This window comes from Aulonocara sp. 'chitande type north' Nkhata Bay, linkage group LG14 (assembly GCF_057382095.1).
Source record: "Aulonocara sp. 'chitande type north' Nkhata Bay isolate Kocher_YH1m ecotype deep benthic linkage group LG14, A_spYH_male_GT1.1, whole genome shotgun sequence".
Lineage (NCBI taxonomy): Eukaryota > Metazoa > Chordata > Actinopteri > Cichliformes > Cichlidae > Aulonocara > Aulonocara sp. 'chitande type north' Nkhata Bay.
This window is the reverse complement of record NC_141357.1, coordinates 40352025-40372532: the sequence shown is the minus strand read 5'-3', so window position 1 is coordinate 40372532 and position 20508 is coordinate 40352025. Positions and strand designations below refer to the sequence as shown.

Sequence of the window (20508 nt, the reverse complement as noted above, 5' to 3'; positions counted from 1 at the left end):
CATCTTGAGAAGCCTGAAAATATAAAGTCAGACCTTCTTTCTAAGTGAGACTCCAAATCCAGTGAATGCCTGTAACTGCCAGGTGTAAGACTTTCAGAACTGAGTGGACCTAAAAATAAAAACCCTTTATGTGTTAATACAGTTGTAAACAATTATTGGTAACACTTTATCACAAGAGGCTGTGATGTTTATCTTACCTTTCATATGTGAACTAAACTCTGCCTGTTAAAAGTATAAAAAGAGAGTTAAACGACAATGCTTGGTGAAATTTGTAGAATAAAATCAAATGTATATATGAATAAGGAAAGCATGTTTATTTTACAGTATTTCTCATAGGACTTGGTTTGTTAAGAGATGGTGAATAAAACACAAACAACACCTTCTTATAGGTTCAGCATTTTCAGCTACTTACATTTCTAGTGGTCCCGTGCTCTCTGCTGAAATCAAATGACATTAAATAACATGTCAGAAGAGCCGCCAGCATTTTCTGTGATAATCTTTCCAACCAGCAGATGGTGTCATCGCTACACTGTACAAACTGTGGGGTGTTGTTTTTGCTTTACACCATTATTGCAGGGAAAAAGTCACACTGGGTTATCGTCAACTCCAGCAGATCTCTGCTGCCTGCTCAAGGACCACTAGAACCTCTTCAAGGACTTCTTAAACCAGATCAAGGCCATGCATGTTCTCCTGAACCTCTCACAGCCTCCCCATAGAGATCAACAACCTAATCAAGGACCTCCATGACCACCTTTAAGACCTCTGCTACCCCCAAAAGAGTCTCTACCTCCTCCTCAAGGACCTTTCCTATTTTCTCCAGGACTCCCAAACTAAACTAACCATTACAACAGAGAATCCTGTTCTCTGATTGGCTGTCAGCTGTCTATTAAAGACAGAGTCCAGGTAAACCAGTTAAACCTTATATATAAACTACAGCACTACAGGACTGCCTGGAACCTCCTCAATGACCTCTGATGAGTCCTGAAGGACTCACCTCTGGAAACTCTCCAAAGAAAAAACTATGCAGAGAGACAACAGACAATGTAGTTTAGCTTTGTACAATTCGATCTATGAATATGTCACTGATTTCTCCTCACATTTAAACATTTACATTGAATAATACATTATATATGAACATTTTCTGTATGATATAAATCACAGCTCTGTGATGTAAAACATCATCTGACAGTTTCATTTTGTTTTGTAATTTTTAAAAGTTTAAATGATGATATTACTTTTCTCATAAAGAGGTAAAGGAAAACAAAAATGTGATCTGGTCAATGAAAACACATCACCAAGATCTGAAAATATTTAACCACGTCTTCTGAGAAAAATAAGAAACATGATCATGCTTTGAAAACTGACAGAGAAAAAAAAAATAAAACAGATCAATTCTCATAAAATGTCTAATAATAAATGAATGAATAAAAATAAAATGTGTTTTCATTGGTTGTCAGTATTTTATGTAAAATATAAAACCAATGTAATCCAGTTTGCCTCAATATATTATACATTTTGCTTTACTTTGAAATGTATGTATATAATATAAGTATATGTATGTATTATGAACTTTATGGTACATTTATGACCATATGTCAGGTCAAATCTTATTTTAATTTTACACTACATTTTATTATTTCTTTTTCTTCAACATTTAATTTTCTTTCTTCAGTTTTTGTGATAACTAAAATAGAAATAAAATGGAGCTAAAGATCCCTCTGACACTCATTTTTCACTTCATATTGTTATCGTGTGATCTCATTGTGTTGTGTTTGTGTTTATTTGATCTCAATTATCTATTCTATCTAAATTTTTAGGCAATTGTATCTTTTTATCTGCACCATCACTCAAGAAGCTGTTAAATGGTGTTTCACTGTTTTGGAAACAATGACAAAAAGTTCTGTTCTATTCTATAATGTCATTTCTACCAGTAGAAGAAAACAGAAAACTCTAATGTCTCTACTAAACCTCAGTGTCATCTGACATAAATCAAACAACTGGAGGAAGTTACATTTTAGGAAAGACACAATGTTTATTTAAAAGTTTATAACTTTTACAGGATCTTTCTGAAGCTGTTTTATCCTCATTTGTTACTTTATTTTGTGATTTTCCAACTTTTCCAGAGAGGGGCTCTGTAACAGTGTTTTACCTGCAGTAGAAGTCAGATCCAACCATCCTGCTCTTTGTGTTTTCTTCTCTTCTATTCCTGAAGGGGTGAGTCCAAATCACACAAACAGGTGTCTCTCTCTCTCTCTGTGTGCCTGTGGCCCCGCCCCTCCCTGACCTGCCAGTCCCAGCTTGTCCTCCTTGCAGAACAACAGCGCCCTCTGTTGTTCTGCAAGCAGGTGGTGCATCATTTAGTTCAGGGGCTCAAAAACCTTTTTGATAACAAACCACAGAATTAAACATTGAGCATTATAAATTATTTATGTATATGCAGTTTTTCTATAGTTTTATACTTTGTGCCTTTCTTTTCTCCTTTAATCCTCTTGCTTTTTATTCATTCGTTTCCTTATTTATGTCTGAACTCTGGGGGTCAAAGATAAATGTCATTTTGATATTCTATATGTTCTGAACACATAACAGGTTTGACAATAAAGGTAACTTTAACTCTTTTGACCTTTAATTATTCCTCCTCTGTATAAATTTCAGTGTGTAACTATTCCTGAGCTTTGAGAAAATTCAGACAAAATTTACATCAAAATCTGTGGTTCAGTTAGGAATAGTGTTCAGTGTTATTCAATGTGATATAATTGCTCTAACTGAAAAACCAACAGAACAAAAGTGTTTTTAGGAGGTCTGATACTGAATTGCTCAAACGTAATGTGTACAAAAGCTGTGAAATTGTTCACTTGTGTGAATCACGTTTAAGGCCGATGTGAACAGTTCATAACTAAAAGTAAAGATGGTCGACAAATACCTCCATAAATGATCAATATTTGCAACGTTATTCAGAACAAAATGCAGTCTGTTGAAAAGAGTAAACTCTGTGGGTTTGTGTAATTCAGCAGCTAATTCAGAAGGTTTGTTATATCTGGCTCCAGCAGCTGCACATGTCGATTGTGGGTTTGTCACATTTAAAATGCCTTTAAATATAAATGTAATAAAAATAATAAAATGTACAATAGGAAAAGTTACTGAGGTGAAAATCCGTGAGAAAGTCTCAGAGAGGTTTAAGCTGAAGCGACAGACTAATTAAAAATTCCTCAAACCGAGATGGATTTAATGTGAACAGCTGTTGTAAATATTTTGTTTTTTAAAACCAATGACCCACAGAAAGTATGATCATTAGTTTGTCCTCGCAGGCTTTGTGATATTATCCTCACAAAATATTTGTTTTCGCCAAACTGTAAAAATGAAATGAAATGTCTTTAAAAAATGTGTTTATTTGGCATTATCTTTATTATTGTTTGAATAAATGCATCGTACAAAGTACAAATATAGAATTTTAATTTGGTCATTTTACACTGTTTCACTACAGAATTGCTTTTTAAGCCTGAAACACAATGAATTGATAGATATTAAACTATATTTACAACAAAAATGAAATCAAAATGGAAGACTACTGTTATCTTCATGTGATGGTACAAAGCCTCAGAATAACTCAGGCTTATCGTCCGACAGTTGTCTGGTTATTATGTGGAATTCAGTGATTGAGCAACTGATGAAGAAATAAAGTTAATAGAGTTTTCTGTCTCATTCATTAGCTACATATGTTTCAGTGATAATATTAATGACGTTTGTGACAGCTGTTGTCGTTGTTTATTGGTTGGTCAGTCACTTCCAGTGAAACCGTGGCTCGGTTCCGTAAACTCTCCCTGAGGGCCAAACGCATGTACTCAAGTGGAGTGTCAACAGGGGCTTCAATGTGTGCCAGAGTTGTGCTTTTTCCACTAACACGTTGGCTCTTCACCTGGACCTGCAGGTTGTAATACTGCTGATTACTCCTGTTAAACAGACCCTGTAGGTCAATGCGAAGGTTTCTTGATGTAACCAAGTTGGACCTGGCCTGTTGGCCCAGGCCCCGGCCGTCCCATTCATTAATTAAATTGAATGCTTCGGCACGGTAATTATGAGAGTCTGCGATGGTTTGGTGATTTTCTACTGCTTCGAACATGGTCACTCTCCTCCTGCTGTTGTCCTCCCGAGTACAGATCAGCTGTGGTGGGTTAGTTTGATTGGGTTTCTTGGGTTGCCGTTTGGTGCGGTGTGGCACAGAATACCTGCACTCTCCAGGAGAGATGACTCCACAGTAATCCCAGTTATTGTTGTCTGTTGTGTAGCACCAGCTATATCCCTTGCCATGGTCTCCACAATTGTGATCTGAGCGACAAGGCACACCTCTGTAGGTGACGTCTGGCGCAGGTGAGCAGTAGTCCCAGCTACCATGAATGTGGCACCAGAAGTAGCGAGAATACTGGCAGTCATCAGTGCAGCGTTTTCGGGATATGGTGTCATGAATCACTGCCTTTGGCTCCACTCGTCCACACTTGTCCCAGCCTCCTTTGTCCAAATAGCACCAGTGGTAATCTCGTCCATGTGTGTCACAGGGATGGTCTTGGCGACAGGCGTTGCCTTTGTAATCAACGTTTTTTCTTGGTGAGCAGTAATCCCACCCCTTTGTGGAATGGCACCAGTAGTAGTTCTTACCGCGCGTTTCACAGCTATCATAACACGGCATACCATATGTTAAGGTGTAATGGTTTAAGTCCTCTATCACATCTCCACAGTATCCCCAACCCGAGGCTGTTTCACACTGGTAGTAGCCATTGTTGTGCTGCTCACAGCAATAAAAGCACACGTTTCCCTTGTAGTCCACCCCACTCATTGGTGAACAGTACTGTAGTTCTTCTGTGCCATCTGTCTTGTGTACTGTGCACTGGTATGTCTGCAATAAGCCCTGAGGATGACAGTCGCCGGTGCATTTTATCCCATGGTGGCTGTAGAATGTTTTTCCAGAGGTGGACCATGGAGAGACGCAAAGGACAAGAGTGAGGAAGAGTGAGGGGAGTCTCCTTTGATCCTTCATTTTAGCTCTGTAGAGGACGAGAGAGAGGAGAACAACTCTTTACAATCATACATCAGTAAGAGCAGGAAACACAACACCAAACTGACGTATGTCTGCTCATATTGTTGGGCTTTGTTACAGTGAGACGCTGATGGTAGTTTGGGTTGCGATCATGGACCCTCTGGGCTCTATCCTGGCCCTCTGTGGCCACTTCACTTTTCTTTTTTCAACCATTTTCGTTCTGTTAATGCAAGTGGAATGAAACTTCCCAAAGGTGTGTATTTTTTTCAGATTTTTTAATTTTCAACATCAGCTCCTTAATAATGTCAATAATATTCACTATACACCAAATTGTTCCTCTTGACTCTATCGTGGCCATTTGTGGCCAATTGAAACCCATTATAACCACCTTTTTTGATTCCTTGTTACTGACAGTACTATATCATGCGATTTAGGTAAAATTGCTTTCATTCTAAACTCAACACATGAAAATTGTAGTTTTTAATGTTTTTTACCAAATGACATCATTTACCCATTTTTGGCCAAACAAGCGATTTCATGTAATATTCAGAGTTTCTAGTAGCAGCCTTTGATGGCCTACCACACTCCAATGGACCAAAATAATGACACAATTTTGACATAGGTTTGATCTTAAGGATCTAATAGTTTGTGTTTGTGCATGACATTGCAGCACAAACACGTATTTGCAAGATAGACTGGAATAAATTCAAACATTACATAGGCTGCAGTGAATTTCTGTGGATGCAGGCTGTTGAGCTTTGAGCTTCCCAGTCAAACTCAGCTTTGAAGCACATGTTAAAAACACTTTTACTCTTGTATTTTTCATAAAAAGAGACCACACCCAAAATATCAACTCTAGAAACAAAAACAAAAACAAACCCAATCACAGGACATTTTGCAGAGTTCAAACCTGCAGCTGCAGCTGGAGCACAAACAACAACAAACACTGTAAACGTGTCCTGGAGTTTCTGCAGGTGCAGACAGAGCTACTGCTGTAAGTCAGCCTAACAGCTTCCAGATCATTTATTCTGGCAATATGGCAAGAAGGTCATCACTGCTTCAAGCACTGTCTGTGTGATCTGGTCAGAGAGCAAGGACAGCAGCAGTCCTCTGTCCTTGAAGAAAAGACATCTGCCCAAGATGAAGAAACTTCCTCTCCAAAGATGATGAGTACTAGCCAGTGCCTGAATCCTCTTCTTTGGGGGAGGATTGGGGGACATGGAGGTGGAGGCCGAGCAGCTGATGGAAAAGAACATAGGAGCATTTTCTGAGACCGAGGAGAGTGACCGAGTGGATCCCTCATGAAAGGAAAACCATGTGGGTCCCACCACTGAAGAGAGACTGCTCTACATCCAGTACCCACTGGTATCAAACCAGGGCTCAGCCTGTATGCAGTTCCCTGCATTAGCAGCCTGAGATCTACTTTTGACGTTTTTATAACAAAGGAGATCTTTTAGCTGCTGTGCACCCTTACAAAGCTGCACGGGAGGCCAAGGTGTGAGGACTGGAGGATCATAGATGAAGTGGAGATGTGAGCCTAAACCAGAATAAAGCAATACATAGCATGTTGGATGACAACACTGGAAGTTCTCAGGAAGTAAAAAAGGGAACAGGGTTCAGACTCCAACTGACGGAGGAGCTCCGAGGACAACGTCTTTCCTTCGGGCACCTTGGTAGAGGAACTCCTCAGATGAAAACTGGCACAGGGGAAACAACCCAGAGCTTCCTCCCCAGCTCCTTCAGTTGCAACAGAGGAAGATTTTGTTGTCTGTCTTTGGCTTCAATAAAACTTCCACAGCAATATCCCACATGCCAAAGCAACAGAGGAATGTGCTTCTTTTGACAGCAACACACAAGGAACCAGCAGTCGATGATGGGGAATAAAGGATGCGTGAAAGCAAGAAGCAATCCTGGACTACAATAGGCACAAATACTGCTTGGATAACTTAGAGAGGATGTTGGCACCTCGAGTTGCAGAAGGAAAACTAACTGATGGCTGCTGGCTCTTCTCTCCAATCTCCTGGATGTCTTGGGATACGATGCCTTTGTCCCACCGGAAACAACTTCACTGAAGTGGGGGAGTGCTCTACAACCTACAGATGAAGAGTGATCCTGGGAGAGCTGGGACACATGCTGGTGACCTCAACAACTGCAAGACACCCATGTCCCTCAGCCACTTCTGCCATTGATCTCAAGATACAGTAGTCTGACCCAGAGTGTGACCCACACCCCACCAACGAAATGAGAAGAAGGTGCAAAAGGCGCACCTGCAGGACTGGAACAGCAGCCCCTTGCACCAGGTGCAGAAAGTGTGCCTACAACAACCACTCTACTGTGGTTAGTACATCGTGCTGCTAATGAGGATGCACGCAGAAGCACACACATACTGGAATATAAATTTTCTTGGTCATTTCAGGGGTTATTTGGTCATTAAATTGCCTTTCTGGCCACTAACACACCATGTGTGATATTCTCTTTGGCCATTCATTCCCCCCCAAAGAAAAAATTAATAAATAAATAAATGAAGTAAAAATAAATCATTGTTACAGTTACTGTTACTGACCTGCAATGACAGTAAAAAATATTAGGTTTCACCATTCATATGCTAAAAAATGTGAACTTTATTACTATTTCCCCCCAAAAGCGTAGCAATAACACATAATCTGACTGGTATTCAAAGGGTATAATATCTGAATTTGAATTATATTTTGGTTTTCATGACTAGGACTGGTGCTAATTTAAAAAATCAAGTCAATGAAAGTAGAAAAATGTTTTAATATATATTAATTTTATAGTATTTTGTAAATGTAAACAGGGGGTGGCCATTTTTGGCCACGAACAAGCTGAGAGGGATTTTTTTTTGTTTTTCTGTCACTGCACAAAAAAACAAAGATACATAAAACTCATTGATACTTTATTGCTATTCATCTAACCTCCATCATGGTTAGAAAATAAATCAGTTTGCATGTATTATTTAGAAAGAAATGGGGATTTTATGCTTTTATCCCCATGTAAATCATTAAAATTATGTGATTTAACTGGTATTTAAAGGGTTAAAATTCTGAATTTGAATGAAATTTTGATTTTCATGAACAGCACTGGTGCTAATCTAAAAAAATCAAGTCAAAAAAAAAGTGGAAATTTTTCTTAATATATATTAATTTTATAGTATTTTGTAAATGTAAACAGGGGGTGGCCATTTTTGGCCACGAACAGACTGAGAGGGAGTTTTTATGTTTTTGCTCTCCCTGCACAAAAATAACAATGCATTATAATCAATGTTGATGTGAATCAATTACATGCCCCAGACTCTACTATTAACAATACAAGAAATTTCAGTAGCAATGTAATTATATAAAATTGCGAGATTTGAGGTTGTCTTCCAGCTGGTGCAGTGGACAAACAAACTGGTGTTTAAAGGGTTAAAAATTTAAAAAGTAATAATTATTTTATATTTATGAAAAGAGCTGAAGTTACTTAAAAGCTTTATGCAGAAAAAATGGCAAAAAAACATAAAGATAATAAAAATTACAGACCTAATCTGTTGGTGGCCACGAACAAGCTGAAAGGGTGGTGATTTTGAACCAACCCAGAGGGTCAAAGAAACAGTGACTACTAGAATCAAACAATCTCCTTCTGACACTGTTCAATGATCTCTAAAATCTGGAAACATCTGTGTTATCATTAGTTTTTTTAATTACACCATGTTACATATTTATGAACTTAAGTAAATCAAATGCATCACTCTAGGAATGGACATGTTTAATGTTGAGTATTAGCTTTATACAACAGTAAAATAACTACAGTATCCTTTACTGTTAAATCTATGCAAGATGATGAATTCTGTTGCTTTGAGTAAATAATTTGGGTTAAATTTGTATCCATGCATCTATTAGCTATTAGTGTTAGTTAATCTCTGAAATCCAATGATCTCAGCTTAGAGGGAAAAACACCAACTTACAGTTGCTGCATCTGCTGCATCTGCTGCATCGTCTGCAGTCTGCTGTTTGAGGCTGACGTTCTTTATACACATGGTGTTTGCCTCAAATCTTGGACTGAATCATTTTGGAAGACCTTGTACTCTGTTAATACAGAACAGAGGGCCTTCTTCAAACACAGTGGTCAATGTTTCTGTTTGCTTGACAGTAAATTACTGCTAAGTGTTTCTGGTAAGACCATATAGATCCACTGATCAGCCACAACTTTAAACCACTGACGGGGCTGTGGCCCCCCCACACCCTCTAGCAGATCATTACATGAAGGAACCTTTTAAAAAACAAGCGCGTCCATGCTCACAGGTGTACACACGGGTGATCACACCCACAAACTACACCCTTTTTGCTCCTACCTCAAAGCACACTGTGTTCTGTTGATCTTATGTGCTGCACAATAATGTTTAACATTTAGTATTTACTGTCATATTCCCATATATCATCGTGATGTTGTTTATTCTATTACTCTTGTTCTCTTCTGCTTGTTTTCTTTTTTCTTTCTCAGCAGGTGATCCAGGTGATCAATAGATGCATTTTTTTTCTGCCCATTCTGTTGGTTTTTGGTTTTTGCCCTTCTCCCCCGTCCCTCTTCTCAGCTGTTTCTCTTTCCTCCAGTCAAGTCTGTCCCGTATTCATTAAGTGAAAATAAAATAAACAATAAAAGGTGAATCAAATGGACCATTACGGCAAGGCTGGGATGGTCAGTTTGGTAAAGTAAATCCGTTGGGCATCTTTCTTTGCCTTTAGACAACAATTCTGATGCAAAAGAGCCAAACGGGACAGGCAAAAAATAAATAAATAAAATAAAATAAAATAAAATAAAATAAAATAAATAAAAAAAATAAAAGAAAATTTAAAAAAAAAAAAGAAAAAAAAAAGGAAGACCTTGTACTCTGTTAATACAGAACAGAGGGCCTTCTTCAAACACAGTGGTCAATGTTTCTGTTTGCTTGACAGTAAATTACTGCTAAGTGTTTCTGGTAAGACCATATAGATCCACTGATCAGCCTCAACTTTAAACCACTGACATGTGAGGTGAATGACACTGATCATTTGGATCCAGTCCAATGTTGTGCTGGGAAACCTTGGCTCCTTCATCCATCTCCATCTTTGGCATGTACCACCCACATAAACACTGTTGGAGACCAAACACACACACATTGTTTCTATGTATGTTCACATTTTACTTGTTTTTAAGGACACCTGAGTCTTTAGGATTTCAGTGGTCATCGACGTCTGCTTGACACAAACAGACCAAACATCCTCAGTCCTCCATCAATGTGAGGAAGATCAGACACACAAATGAAATAAGACAAAAGGTTGCTGACAATGTGCTCAACAAAAACACCTCCTGGAGTCTGCCATGTTGATTTCTCTGCTGATATGCATAATGTGGAAGACAGTTAAATTAGTTTTTGGATTTTGATGCTGTCAACAGCACATTTGGTAGACTGTACTTTAGGACTAAGCTGCACAATTCTACTGTAAATGTGTAAGATTGTCACTAAGGGCTTAACAGAAAATGTATTCATTAAGGATTTGACAATTATCATAAATATTTTGAGTCTGTGTTTGGAAAAAGGCAGACCCAAACATTCAGACCCTGAGCCATAGCGAGCACCACAACAAAACCACCTACCTCAAAACCTGGTACACAGAACTTGATAGCAAGTTTTCAGATTTTACCTGATCTGACTTACTGGAAACTGAAGATGATCCTTCAGTTTAATGCAACATGGAGTTCATTGTTAATGCATTTATTAAAAAACATCAAGACTCAACTCAAACCAAACAAAAAGAAATTCAGGCTGAAAAATCCTTCAGATTCCTTCAATACAAATCAAAGAGCTCAAAAAAGAAGAGAGAGAAAAGAGACAGCATCTGTAGGAGGAATAATACTCAGAATGATATCATACTGGAACAAATAATCAGGCAATCATTTTCACAGCCACCAGGTGGCAACATTTCCTCTTCTCCACTACAGATTTCCTGTTTGTTATTTCGTCTTTAATGTGTCCATCTTTCTTCATCACATAAATGAATCATTAAATATTTTACGTAGAAGACAAAGACAAAGAACGAGATCGCGGATACAAGCGGCGGAAATGAGCTTCCTCCGAAGGGTGGCTGGCCTCTCCCTTAGAGATAGGGTGAGAAGTTCGGCCATCCGGGAGGGGCTCAGAGTAGAGCAGCTGCTGCTCCACATCGAAAGGAGCCAGCTGAGGTGGTTCGGGCATCTGACAAGGATGCCCCCTGGGCGCCTCCTGGGTGAGGTGTTCCAGGCATGTCCCACCGGGAGGAGGCCCCGGGGCAGACCCAGGACACGCTGGAGAGATTATATCTCTCGGCTGGCCTGGGAACGCCTTGGTATTCCCCCGGATAAGCTGGAGGAGGTGGCTGGGGAGAGGGAGGTCTGGGCCTCTTTGCTCAGGCTGCTGCCCCCGCGACCCGGCCTCGGATAAAGCGGATGAAGATGGATGGATGGAAGACAAAGACCATTTAAAACTGAGACATTAGAATTACAGAAATATAAACCAGAGCTCTCTGTGCTTTAGATGGAGCTAAATACAAAATACATCAACATGAAAGAACAGATCAGCCTGTAAACTGACAGCTAAATACAACCTGGAATACAAAGACCATTTTTAGAAACTGATAGTTATTCTAAGAATGTCCACTAGATGGAGCCAAGTCCTTTGGAGCTGGTTTACCGAGTCTGTTAACTCTCATCGCTCTGTGTTTAACCCATTCAGAACCTGCTGATGAAGTTCATTCATGTGCACATATCATTGAATCATTAATGACTGAAGACTACACACAAGACAAAGTAAAACAATCATGGAACTTGGACTCACCAGCAGCCGTGGACCCAAAAGAAAATCACACAAAAAGAAAATCACTACAGCCCACCCGGTGCTGTACAAAAGAAAGTGTGAAAACGACCCACCACCTGAGGTCCCAGGGCCACTGGCTCGTCCTCCTTTCACTGAAATACAACACAGAAAAATATGTTAAAAGAATAAAAGGACACTGAGCGTCAGGCTCGCTACCAGTGTTGGTCAAGTTACTTGAAAAAAGTAATCAGTAACTAATTACTGATTACTTCCCCAAAAAAGTAATCCCGTTACTTTACTGATTACTTATTTTCAAAAGTAATTAATTACTTACCGTATTTTCACAACTATAAGGCGCACTTAAAAGTCTTAGATTTTCTTCAAAAAGTGCGGCGCGCCCTATAGCGCGGTGCGCCCTGTGTGTTGTAAGGAGGACGTAGTAGAGAACACCATGAGAACGTTAAAGGGTGAAGTGTGGGCGTTGATCGTATATACCGGGACAATCGCACAGGTATGTGCATTATGCGGAACATCGTTGTTTTAACAACCCTGAAAATGGCAAAGAGACACGCTTACGAAGCACAGTTTAAACTGAAGGCCATCAGCTACGCGGAGGAACATGGAAATCGAGCAGCGGCGAGAGAATTTAAGATTAACGAATCGATGGTTCGCAAATGGAGGAAGCTGGAAAACGAGCTCCGGCAGGTCAAGAAGACGCAGCTGAGTTTCCGCGGACATAAGGCGAGGTGGCCCGAGTTGGAGGAAAGACTCGAGCGGTGGATCATCGAGCAAAGCGCGAGCGGGAGAAGCGTTTCGACGGTCACCATTCGGCTAAAAGCAGTTTCACTAGCTGAAGAGATGAACATTGAACATTTCCAAGGAGGTCCGTCTTGGTGCTTTCGTTTTATGAAACGGTGCCATTTTTCCATCCGGACCAGGACTACGGTAGCGCAGCAACTTCCAGCGGATTATAATGAAAAGCTGGCCATCTTCCGCTCCTACTGCAGCAAACACATCGGCGACAAACACATCCAGCCCAGCCACATCACAAACATGGACGAGGTCCCGCTCACTTTTGACATCCCGGTGAGTCACACTGTGGAGAAGAAGGGGACCAGCACGGTAGCGATACGCACAACGGGGCACGAAAAGTCTTCTTTTACTGTTGTGCTAATGGACAGAAACTGCCGCCTATGGTGATTTTTAAGCGAAAGACTTTGCCTAAAGAGAAGTTTCCAGCAGGAATCATCATTAAGGCAAATGAAAAGGGCTGGATGGATGAGGAAACGATGAAAGACTGGCTGAGGGAGGTGTATGTAAGGAGACCAGGTGGTTTTTTCCACGCATCACCATTGCTCTTAATCTGTGACTCTATGCGTGCCCATCTCACAGCCGATGTGAAAAAACTAGTGAATCAAATGAACTGTGAGCTTGCTGTCATTCCGGGAGGCCTGACAAAGGAACTCCAACCGCTGGACATCGGTGTGAACCGCCCGTTCAAAGTAAGGCTGCGAGCGGCGTGGGAGCGATGGATGACCGGTGGAGACCACAGTTTCAGTAAGAGTGGAAGGCAGCGCCGGGTGAGTTACGCCACAATTTGCCAATGGATTGTAGATGCTTGGGCTAACATGTCTGCTGGCACTGTTGTTCGAGCTTTCGCAAAAGCCGGCATCGTTTCCGAGGAGCCGCACGGCACGGAAAGTGACTCTGACAGTGAAGACAGTGAACCTGGCATGTTTGATGGAGATTTAGCGCAGCTGTTCAATTCAGACACAGAGGATGAGGACTTCGATGGGTTTGATTGATGATAAAAATGTGAGTACCAAACTCAGTTTTGCTCCTGCTTTATTTTTAAATATGCACACTTGTATGCTTGTGTGTTGTTGATGATGACGATTACTGGTAATAAAAATGTGAGTAAGGTACCGAACTCAGGTTTGCTCCCGCTTTATTTTTAAATACGCATACGGTACTTGTATGCGCCCTATGGTCCAGTGCGCCTTATGTGTGTGTTAAATACAGTAATGGCACACATAACTGAGACTGCGCCTTTTAGCACAGTGCGCCTTATGGTCGTGAAAATACGGTAGTTACTTAGTTACTTTTTAAAAGCACGATTTACAACCTGAAGAGGTGATAAAGTGATAGATCTTTCAGCCCAATTCTACTTTTTCTGCATAATCATCATACAAAATGTAATCAAATGGAAAAGTCTCCTTTTAAAACTTGTTTTATTAGTTTTAATCTTTTAACTTTATGCATCAAGCAAACATTTAATTATATGCAACATTCTGACTGGAAGAAATTAGTTTAACATTTAAACCTATTTTCTGCACATTCCAGCACATAAAATAAAATATTTTTTGTGTTTACACTCAGTCTTTCAAATAGATGCAAGTAAAACACAGCAGAAAATAAATAAAGTCAAAGACTCAGCGGTCCTGTTGCTCTATTTTCACCTGTAAAGCAGGAGTGGGGTAGGCGGAGGTTTGCCCTGGTGCAGGTGTGCCGCAGCAGTCAGTGGAAGGATATGGCAGCTCTGTGAGTTTCCCATTACGTCGTAGCTACTCGGTGCTTGTTTGGAAGTTTAGGGGTTTTTTCGCTGTAAAAAGAAGTTTTCTTCCCACGCACAGCGGACACTAATGTTTTTGTCACTTTTTATGGAATCAAACTCAAAGTAAGGTCAGTACTGGAAGACTTATACCCCACGGATCAAACTACAACTCGTGCTGGTGGCAATTGTCCAAGCCTCAATTGCAAGCCGGTCTGGCTCCCCACAGGCTGAGACCTGCAACTGAGGCGATTTAAAGTTCCTAGCAGGACACTCGGGCAGAGGATCGCTCCAGCCCGATCACAGAAGCGTGGGTACGAGCAACAGTCCAGGATAAAAATAGAATAAAACCAGGTGAACCAGGAAAAGGTAAGCACACCTAATAAAAACAGTCTCACGACAAGCTAAAACAGGACAAGACAGCAGGCTCCACCGAGGAGGAGCCCTCACAACAGCGGCAAGGCAGGCGTCTTGATTCTCCAATTAAGGCTGGGCGAATTGCCACGGAGAGGTGAAGGCAGCGATCAAACCCCCAGGACCGGAGGCGCTTTACTCTCACTGGTGGAGATAACTCGAGCACCCCTCTCCACAACGCCGGAATAAATCAGAAAACTGCCGCGCTGTGGCTGTCATATTATCTACTCGCTTGCTGATCAGTCCGTCGCAGTGTGCCAGCATTTACTGCTGCTTTGCGCCAAATGCACGGGAGGAATGATCCAGAAAAACACCGGCTTAGCTTTATACGGGCTGACGCCACCATGCAATCAATATGCAGGTGGGTTCCCAGTTAACCGAGTTGCACAGCCGAGAGCGAGGGAGGGAGAGAGAAAAGGAAAGGCGAGTAGCCCATCCAGCTACATCAGCATAGGCTTCATTAGTAGCAACAGGCTATTGGTTCTAAAGACTTTCACTTTTTCCTTCACATGGTCAGAGAAATGTCCACATTTGTTTGTAAAGAACAAACACATTGAGGTGTTTGTATGTGACCTGTACATGAACGAAAGGCGTTCTGCTGTGCCGCCTTTCAAACAGCAATATCTGATCAATCTGTTTCCAGAGGTGGGTCGAGTATCCAAAAATTGTACTCAAGTAAGAGTAGCATTACTTTAAAATATTATTACTCAAGTAAAAGTGAAAAGTAGTCGTCAAAAAAGTTACTCAAGTAAGAGTAAAAAAGTACTTGGTGAAAAGACTACTCAAGTAGTGAGTAACTGTTTGAAATGTCCGATTTATTTTATAAATAAATGCTATCAGACAAAAAATAAATAAATATACAAACTTTAGTATTTTCAAAAGGAATATGTGTAAAAACATCAACAAAATAAGGCACAACAATTCTAATTTCCAGATTTCAGATTTTCACAACATCAAGCTGTTTTCACCAAAACCTGCAGTAAATAATATAAATATATAAACAGTGCAAACAATTTCCAGTGACAAGATGTGCTGCAAACTTTATATTCATCTTTGCTCCAAATGGCACAGCGGCCTCAGAGAAAACAGAACGAGGCATCTTCAACATATGTTCATACAAGGCAGCTCAGGTTACCATAAGTTGTATGGGTGTGCATCAGAGGTGTGGACTCGAGTCACATGACTTGGACTCGAGTCAGACTCGAGTCATTAATTTTATGACTTTAGACTTGACTTGAAAAAATGTTGTAAGACTTGTGACTTGACTTGGACTTTTACACCAATGACTTGGGACTTGAATTGGACTTGAACCGGTTTACTTGAAAAGACTTGATATTTTACCCCAAATATAAAATTTAACATGCATATTATATAGAGATTGAAAATGTGACGTCATTCACGGGTAGAACCGCAAAGGATTCTGGGAACTCGTGGCAAGAGGTACTAGCGCACGCAGGCTTTCAATTAAAATCAGTTATACAGCGATAAAAAGAAACACAAAAATGTCAAGAAGCTGTTGTATTATTAACTGCAATAGCCGGTCGCATGACAGCCACGGGAAGCCGACGGGTAAAGAGATCGGTTGTTATCGGATTACGTCGTTGAAGAGAAATTGTTCGAGCCATGTTTCCGAAGTAACAAAGACGCGACGGGTGGTCTGGATTGCAGCCATTCAAAGACCAAATATAACGTCCCAGAACACTCCAGCTCACAGGTTAGTCTGCTCCAAGCATTTACACGAAGGTCAGTCTGCTGTTGTAGTTAATGCGTCATTTTTCTTAACATAATTAGTGATATAGGTTACAAGCAAGTCTGGCGCTGAACAGAAATTGTCGCGCTATGCTCCTTTATTTATTGTGCATAAATAGTGAATTGTCCTGACACAATATTGTGTTTCGCTTCTGTTATTATGGTACATTGACAAAAACATATACTTTTATTCACAGGATAAAACAGGTTTTTTGTATCACTAATTGCCCAGTACGATTACAGCATACAGTATTATTGTCACTGCTACATTTCTGTGATGCTACCAGAAATGATTTCCACTGCTAATTAATTACCGTTGAGCTCAAAGGTCCTATTAATAAACGGTTAAGGAATGTGTATTTATGATGACGATTTGTGAGACTGGTAAACTTATGATACGTACGATGGTCTTTCGTTCTACACGGTGCATTTCAAGGTCCTGCACCCATCCGTCGGTAAACTGTACCTGGACTTGTTGCAGTGACCTGAAGTTACTAAACTTCATGAGTGTATGCACTCACTCCAAGAACCGTATGATTATAAATATGCATATAAATATGCTACGATGAGATAGCTGACTTCATCTAACTAGCAAATGTTGTCCAGGCTACGTTGGTGATACAGTTTTTTTAATGTGTATGATATTTTTGTCATGCGATTTTAAGGCCGGTCCTACAACCGCATCCAAGAATAACATGCAGCTTATCTCAGAACTGTCGGTGAAAATTATTCTTGGAGCTAGGTTTAATTGAGCTGCATTTTAAAGAGGTGCAATTTCACAATTTGTGTATATTTTCTAAGTTCACTATTTTGTCATGTGTTGAGAAAAACACAGATTTTAAAATTACATGGTCTAATATTTACATTTAGCATAACTGCAACATTATTTTTTTTCGTTTTTTTTTTAAAGACTCGAAAGGACTTGAAATTCAAAGTTTCAGACTTGTGACTTGACTCGGACTTTTACACCAGTGACTTGAGACTCGACTCTGACTTGCCTGACATTACTTGAGACTTGACTTGAGACTTGAGGATAAAGACTTGAGACTTACTTGAGACTTGCAAAACAATGACTTGGTCCCACCTCTGGTGTGCATCTATTTCTGCATATTCTTCACTCAGTGAGGTGATGGTTCAGCTTCAGCAGCAGTTTGCTCTCAGGCAGGGCCGTGCAGAGACGTTTAAAGGGGCGGGTGCTCAAAGTTAAAAAGGGGCACATTGAACCAGGCTGAATAACAACAACACACATTCATCAAGAATCTAATATGGGATTGCATCATACTATATCACTGCTGTGAGGTGGGGCAAGGCAAAGCAAACGTAGCCGATGTTTTACCTGATGGCTACAACGTTGCTGTTGAGGTGTTTCTGCTGCTCCTGCTGCTGATGGTGCTGGAGGGCGGGCTGTGTTGTACTCGAGTAAAAGGAAAAAGTATCGTGCAAAAAAGGTACTTTAAAAGTAATTTTTTTCAAAAACTTACTCAAGTAAATGTAACTGGTTACTACCCACCTCTGTCTGTTTCTAATTGTGCCCTCATACACTTTGACCTTTTAAACTCACACCTGCTGAAGTCATTTGATTATCGGTACCTAACTACTGCTGTGTCTCTCATCTTCGTACTTTCAGAAACAAGGATGGACCCGTGGGTGATGGGTAATGAGGTCATGCTGTTTGTGCACATTTAAACTGATGTGAATGGGTTACACAGTTGCAGCTCAGTGGGGAGCGACTGGTAGTCAGGCTGTGCTGTGCAGTGTCTCAGTTTTTGTATTGTATAGCAGAATGGTATGTTTGGAGAATGTTTCCAAGCTGTTCCTGTTATGTGACGTTAACTGAACTTCAGGTAACCTGCAAGAAAAGAACAAGAAACAAGTTCCTGTGAGGTATTCTGAGCCTCAAGGATGATGATAAACACTACAGAGATTACACATTTCACTCTAAGTCCCTACTTTGACACTGGTGCATACAGATACTTGTATTTCCTCATTATTCTTACGTCTTATGCTGCAATCATTTGTGCGAACCTCCTGCTGATTGTGGTTATCTGTGTGAACAGAAGCTTACATGAACCTATGTACATGTTTCTGTGCAGCCTGTTTGTGAATGAGCTGTATGGTAGTACAGGGCTGTTTCCGTTCCTCCTGCTTCAGATCCTCTCTGATGTTCACACTGTTTCTGTTTCATTTTGTTTCCTGCAGGTTTTCTGTGTGTACACTTATGCTTGTGTGGAGTTTATAAACTTTGTCGTCATGTCTTATGACAGATATTATGCCATCTGCTGGCCTCTTCAATATAAATCATGTATGACACTTAAAACAGTCACCTCGCTGATTTCTCTGACATGGTTATTACCTTTTATTATGATTGTCGTGCTTATATCTTTGAGTGCTCCTCTACAGCTCTGTGGAAACGTCATCAATAAAGTTTTTTGTGGAAACTACGCCATCATTAAACTGGCCTGCTCTGACACCAGAGTCCACAACATCTTTGGACTCATTTACACTTTCATCTCTGTCATTATTCCTCTTGTTTTAATCCTGTACACCTACGTGAGGATCCTCAAAGTCTGTTTTTCTGGCTCCAAGCAGACTCGACAGAAAGCCGTCAGCACCTGCACGCCTCACCTCGCCTCCATCTTGAACTTTTTCTTTGGTTGCTGTTTTCAGATGTTACAAAGCAGATTTGACACCAGTGGTGTGCCAAATGTTTTTGGCATTTTATCATCATTGTACTTTCTGACATGCCAGCCGCTCTTCACACCGCTACTGTACGGGCTGAAAATGACCAAAATACGCATTGCATGTAAACAGCTGTTTTGTGGTTCACTGACACGTTTGTTCAGTTGTAGCAGTGATATCTTCTCCAAAAGCCACCAAAGTCAGAGTTATTGTTAATGCATGTCGATTAAAAGGAAACTTATTTTGGAGCTGAAATCATTCAAAATCTGTTTTTGTCAGTATGCTTGAACAAATAAACTAATATGAGTGACTTAGTTTTCTGTTGTTACGCTTGCAGCACGTAACATTTATTTTGTGTGATGTGTGTTTTTCACTTGAGCAGAGATAAACAGTCGGGTGGTTTGGGATCAGTGTGTCTAACTTCCAGAGGGAATGGATCAACACACAAACAGCAAAGTAAAAGCAAAAGATGATCCATCAACAACTGTACATAAACACTTTGAACAGATAACAAAATAAAAATATATTTTTGCTAATTCTTGCATAAAATTACACATTTAAACTGAAATCACATGAATATAAAGTTCTATTGGTTGATAAATTTCCATCACATGATTCAAAGTGAACTCACTTACTGCCATTTAATAGTGAGAACATTTTCTATAAATATTAAGTCTCACAACACAACTGTTTCCCTCACTGAGATATTTGATCTTGCTGCACTGAATAAATGGGATTAGGGGTTATGCTTTTCTTTCATGTCAAATATTTATAGAAACTACTTGTTTATCAGACATTAACTGGTTATGTAAAATGTAAAGAGCTCTTCTATGTTAATTGTATTTGACTACCATGTGTTAGATTGACAAGATAATTTTATGCTATAAATATGTGTGTGTGTCTATATATATATATAGAGACACACACAGTGTATGTACTGTACTTTTTTTTCCAATCAAACTAACAACTAAAACATTTTTGAACAATGACGTGTATTTTTCAAAACAGTATACAATTGTAAGTTGTAACAGCAGTCCAGATTATACATGAGTCATGTGAGTGCATCTCTTCCAAAGTGTACCGCACAAACATCTGCAGGATCCTGAATTCAACATTCTAGTGCCTATGACAAAGTTAACACTGAATTTTCTACGAATACTGGCCCAAAGGTAAAAGGTGAGACTTCCTCGGGTAAAATCATTTTTTTTCTTTCTTTTTTTTTTTCAAACGTAAGAGCCTTAAGGCACTATGGCAACAGGA

General features: G+C 40.0%; 2 protein-coding genes across 4 annotated transcripts; one reads left to right on the top strand and one right to left on the bottom strand.

The window, feature by feature from the left end:
* Positions 1–3379: 3379 nt before the first annotated feature.
* On the bottom strand, positions 3380–10248 carry LOC147315318 (uncharacterized). Of its 3 annotated transcripts, none has more exons than XM_086262579.1 (3): positions 10050–10248; positions 8991–9111; positions 3380–5036 (listed from the first exon to the last, which is right to left on the bottom strand). In XM_086262579.1, exons 2-3 carry the CDS (start codon positions 9017–9019, stop codon positions 3731–3733), a joined length of 1335 nt encoding a protein of 444 aa, XP_086118705.1. In that variant the 5' UTR covers positions 9020–9111; positions 10050–10248; the 3' UTR covers positions 3380–3730. The 3 variants fall into 3 exon arrangements, with proteins under 3 accessions (XP_086118705.1, XP_086118706.1, XP_086118704.1); XM_086262580.1 differs by lacking the exon at positions 10050–10248 and having other exon boundaries at positions 3380–4182; positions 4219–5036; positions 8991–9222; XM_086262578.1 differs by lacking the exon at positions 10050–10248 and having other exon boundaries at positions 8991–9226.
* An 8223-nt stretch (positions 10249–18471) lies between these two features.
* LOC147315317 (olfactory receptor 4B13-like) lies at positions 18472–19464 on the top strand. The gene has a single exon (XM_086260367.1). It carries the CDS (start codon positions 18472–18474, stop codon positions 19462–19464), a length of 993 nt encoding a protein of 330 aa, XP_086116493.1.
* The last annotated feature ends 1044 nt before the right edge of the window (positions 19465–20508 follow it).

What these genes read in the sequence shown, in the direction of transcription:
- LOC147315318 (XM_086262579.1), bottom strand. Translation starts at nt 9,019, where the DNA reads ATGCAGCAGATGCAGCAGATGCAGCAACT. An exon ending in ATGCAGCAGATGCAGCAACT is followed by an intron (nt 5,037 to 8,990) that starts GTAAGTTGGTGT and finishes CGTCCTCTACAG; the next exon opens with AGCTAAAATGAAGGATCAAA.
- LOC147315317 (XM_086260367.1), top strand. Translation starts at nt 18,472, where the DNA reads ATGATGATAAACACTACAGAGATTACACATTTCACTCTAAGTCCCTAC.